The following is a 5,000-nucleotide window of genomic DNA, read 5'->3' on the forward strand; positions in this document are numbered from 1 at the left end:
CACACACACACACACACACACACACACACACACACCATGCAGAGAACGGCCATGTTTACCATCAGATCTGCATCAGTATAGCTGTCATGACGAAGGCTCAGCTTACTTCCTGGTCCAGTCACATGGTCTGGATGGAACACCTTGTTGTTCTCTAACCTGACAACATCATCATCATCATCTCACTACTACTTTTCTCTTGTTTTTGAGAGCTGCCTCTCTGCAGTGTGTCCCTACCTCTCTCCCCTGACCAGGACCTGTCCCCCATCCATCCCTCACTCCCTCCCTCTCCCCCCTCCCTCCCTCCCTCCCTCCCTCCCTCCCTCCCTCCCTCCCTCCCTCCCTCCCTCTCCCTCCCTCCCTCCCTCCCTCCCTCTCCCTCCCTCCCTCCCCCCCCCTCCCTCCCTCCCTCTCCCTCCCTCCCTCCCCCCCCCTCCCTCCCTCTCCCTCCCTCTCCTCTCTCTCCCTCCCTCCCTCCCTCTCCCTCTCTCTCCTTCCCTCCCTCCCTCCCTCCCTCTCCCTCTCCCTCTCTCTCCTTCCCTCCCTCCCTCCCTCCCTCTCCCTCCCTCCCTCCCTCTCCGTACCTCTCTCTCCTGGCTGTCTGTTCTCTCCCCTCTCCCCCTCCCTCCCTCTCTCCCTCTCTTCCCTCCCTCCCTCTCCGTACCTCTCTCTCCTGGCTGTCCGTTCTCTCCGTTGGACCCAGGGAAGCCGGGCCGGCCCTGTGAGCCTGGTTCTCCCTGGACCCCTGGGCTGCCCTGCCGGCCCGCCTCGCCTGGGGGGCCCGGGACCGCACGCACCGACACCGCCTGGCTGGGAACCTGGTTCAGGAGGGAGTTGTACCTGGCCATGTGACCTGGGGGGAGGAGGAGGGGAGGAGGGGAGGGTCAGGGTTAGGGTTAAACCCCTTTCACACATACGAGCCTTCGTATTGTATATATAGTCAGTTACATAGTATATATAGTTAGTTACATAGTATATATAGTTAGTTACATAGTATATATAGTTAGTTACATAGTATATATAGTTATACACCGCAATTATCATTCTTGGTACTTTTGGTTTGCCCCGCTAATGTTTACGGCTACGGTTACGGAGTTGGCTAGTTAACCCACTTCACATCAGCCAAGGTAGTTTGTAGTAGTGGCTTTAGATACACACACACGCACACCCTGATACACACTGGCTTTAGATACACACGCACACACACCCTGACACACACTCCACACACACACACACACACACACACACACACACACACACACACACTGAGAGAGAGAAACTCACTCTGTATCAGCTGTTCACACACCTCCCTGGCGATGGCTTGCACTGACGACTGTGACTGGAGCCCCCCCTGGAGACACACACACACACACATGATGACACACACACACATGATGACACACACACACACACACATGATGACACACACACACACACACACACACACACACATACACACACACGATGACACACACACACACACACACACCCACATACATGATGACACACACACACACACACACACACACACACACACACACACATGATGACACACACACACACACACACACACACACATACACACACATGATGACACACACACACACACACACACATGGAGACACACAGATGGTGACACACACACACACACACACACACATATTTATAGAAAGGTGATCACTTTCAGGTCAGTGTTCGCCCTCAGAGACAGACTTACCCTTTCACCTCTCTCTCCCTTGGGTCCCCCGGTTCCCTGCAACAGAACCAGCAGAATGACTGAGGGGAGGAGAACATTCTGACTGAGGGGAGGAGAACATTCTGACTGAGGAGAGGAGAACATTCTGACTGAGGGGAGGAGAGCGTTCTGACTGAGGAGAGGAGAACATTCTGACTGAGGGGAGGAGAACATTCTGACTGAGGGGAGGAGAACATTCTGACTGAGGGGAGGAGAACATTCTGACTGAGGAGAGGAGAACATTCTGACTGAGGAGAGGAGAACATTCTGACTGAGGGGAGGAGAACATTCTGACTGAGGGGAGGAGAACATTCTGACTGAGGGGAGGAGAACATTCTGACTGAGGAGAGGAGAACATTCTGACTGAGGAGAGGAGAACATTCTGACTGAGGGGAGGAGAACATTCTGACTGAGGGGAGGAGAACATTCTGACTGAGGGGAGGAGAACATTCTGACTGAGGAGAGGAGAACATTCTGACTGAGGAGAGGAGAACATTCTGACTGAGGGGAGGAGAACATTCTGACTGAGGGGAGGAGAACATTCTGACTGAGGGGAGGAGAACATTCTGACTGAGAGGAGGAGAACATTCTGACTGAGGGGAGGAGAACATTCTGACTGAGGAGAGGAGAACATTCTGACTGAGGAGAGGAGAACATTCTGACTGAGGGGAGGAGAACATTCTGACTGAGGGGAGGAGAACATTCTGACTGAGGGGAGGAGAACATTCTGACTGAGAGGAGGAGAACATTCTGACTGAGGGGAGGAGAACATTCTGACTGAGGGGAGGAGAACATTCTGACTGAGGGGAGGAGAACATTCTGACTGAGGAGAGGAGAACATTCTGAGAGGAAAACATTCTGAGAGGAGAACATTCTGAGAGGAGAACATTCTGACTGAGGAGAGGAGAACATTCTGCGTGTTCAGGCGTTATGTCCCACGTCTGCCTCCATTGGCAACTTTGTATCCGACAATGTGTGGGGTTCCCCAAGGATCAATCCTTGGCCCCCTTCTATTCAATATCTACACGCTTCCATTGGGACACATCATCAAAAATAACAAAATTGCCTGCTACAACTATGCGGACGACACTCAAATCTACACAGCCCTCCCCCAAACGACTATAGTCCCATCGACAATCTCTGTAATTGCATTAAACAAATAAACAAGGACAAAACAGAGATAAATTGTGTTCGGTGCACCTGACAAAGGATCAAAATGACCCCTCCATCACTTTATCAATGTAGGCTTACTTTGTTTCACTTACTTACGGTTACTTATTATTATTATTATTGTGTGTTGTGTATCTGAATGCTGCAACGTCAACGTTGAGGAACCAAAGCCAAACAATTGGACTCTTGTGTGCTTGTACAGTAAGATTCTGATTCTGATTCAGTACATCAGTGTATTCAGGTCTATGGGGTGTAGGTGTCCAGCAGGGGGGGGGGCAGACTTACGGGGGGTCCCTGGTCTCCCACAGAGCCTGGAGGTCCGCTGGACCCTGGTCCCCCTGGAGCTCCTGGGGTGCCCTGCACAGGTCACATGACATCACAGGTCACATGGCATCACAGGTCACATGACATCACAGGTCACGTGACTCACAGGGTCACATGACAAAGGCACCAGGTCACAAACAATGAGTTCTGTGAGTTCTAGTTCAATGACGTTGTATGATGTTGTATGACGTTGTATGACGTTGTATGATGTTGTATGATGTTGTATGATGTTGTATGATGTTGTATGACGTTGTATGACGTTGTATGACATTGTATGATGTTGTATGACGTTGTATGATGTTGTATGATGTTGTATGACATTGTATGACAATGTATGATGTTGTATGATGTTGTATGACGTTGTATGACGTTGTATGATGTTGTATGACGTTGTGGTGTATGACATTGTATGTTGTTGTATGACGTTGTGGTGTATGACATTGTATGATGTTGTATGACGTTGTATGATGATGTATGATGTTGTATGACGTTGTATGATGTTGTATGACGTTGTACGATGATGTATGATGTTGTATGTTGTATGACGTTGTATGACGTTGTATGATGTTGTATGATGTTGTATGACGTTGTATGATAATGTATAATGTTGTATGACGATGTATAACGTTTTATGACATTGTATGATGTAGTATGATGTTGTAAGCCCAACAGAGACACCTACTATCGTCCCCGTGGGTCCTGGTCTCCCCTGGGATCCATCCTTGCCCGTCAGGCCCTGCGGAAGAACGCAGCGTCAGAACACACGTCTCTGATAACACAGGTAACACAGGTAACACAGGTAACACTGATAACACAGGCAACACTGGGGAGGCTGGCGGAGGTAGGAATCGGGGAGGACGGGGGGCTCATTACAACGCGTGGAACGTGTTTGATACCGTTCCTCATTCCGTTAAGCATTACACAACAAGGCCCCCCCCCCCCCCCTCCTCCACCAGCCCCTCCCCCTACTGGCCGTTGACGGTACTGTCTGGTCCGGTCGGGTTAGATGGGTTAGACATGTGACCTCACCCTGGTCCCTGTAGGTCCGTCTCTCCCTGGCCCCCCGGCCCTTCCTGGAATACCCTGAGAGAGAGGGAGGGGGGGGAGGGAAGGAGGGAGAGAGAGAGACACACACACACACACACAGAGAGAGTGTCAGATAATGGTTGTTGATGATGTTTTAGAGATGTGTTAGTGAATCCCAGAGCAGGCTGGGAGAGGAGGGGAGAGGAGGGGAGGCTGGGAGAGGAGGGGAGGCTGGGAGAGGAGGGGAGGGGAGAGGAGGGGAGAGGAGGGGAGGGGAGAGGAGGCTGGGAGAGGAGGGGAGGGGAGAGGAGGGGAGAGGAGGGGAGGGGAGAGGAGGGGAGGCTGGGAGAGGAGGGGAGAGGAGGGGAGGGGAGAGGAGGGGAGAGGAGGGGAGGGGAGAGGAGGGGAGGCTGGGAGAGGAGGGGAGGGGAGAGGAGGGGAGGGGAGAGGAGGGGAAAGGAGGGGAGGTCATATACAAGGCCTGGGAGAGGAGGGGAGAGGAGGCTGGGAGAGGAGGGGAGGGGAGAGGAGGGGAGAGGAGGGGAGGGGAGAGGAGGGGAGGCTGGGAGAGGAGGGGAGGGGAGGGGAGGCTGGGAGAGGAGGGGAGGGGAGGGGAGGCTGGGAGAGGAGGGGAGGGGAGAGGAGGGGAAAGGAGGGGAGAGGAGGGGAGGTCATATACAAGGCCTGGGAGAGGAGGGGAGAGGAGGGGAGGTCATATACAAGGCCTGGGAGAGGAGGGGAGAGGAGG

General features: G+C 52.7%; 1 protein-coding gene across 1 annotated transcript in view; it reads right to left on the minus strand.

Moving 5' to 3' along the window:
* Positions 1 to 661: 661 nt before the first annotated feature.
* The window catches only part of LOC308175459 (collagen alpha-1(XIV) chain-like), a gene marked incomplete at both ends in the record, with an annotated part of 64,189 nt that continues 59,850 nt past the window's right edge, over positions 662 to 5,000 (minus strand). The window contains 6 exon segments of the mRNA XM_080551125.1: positions 662 to 850; positions 1,282 to 1,348; positions 1,715 to 1,750; positions 3,188 to 3,259; positions 3,909 to 3,962; positions 4,256 to 4,309. Of these exon segments, the coding sequence (XP_080407251.1) occupies positions 662 to 850; positions 1,282 to 1,348; positions 1,715 to 1,750; positions 3,188 to 3,259; positions 3,909 to 3,962; positions 4,256 to 4,309 (472 nt within the window).

Source organism: Nansenia antarctica, assembly GCF_963989245.1.
Source record: "Nansenia antarctica genome assembly, contig: SCAFFOLD_325, whole genome shotgun sequence".
NCBI lineage: Eukaryota > Metazoa > Chordata > Actinopteri > Argentiniformes > Microstomatidae > Nansenia > Nansenia antarctica.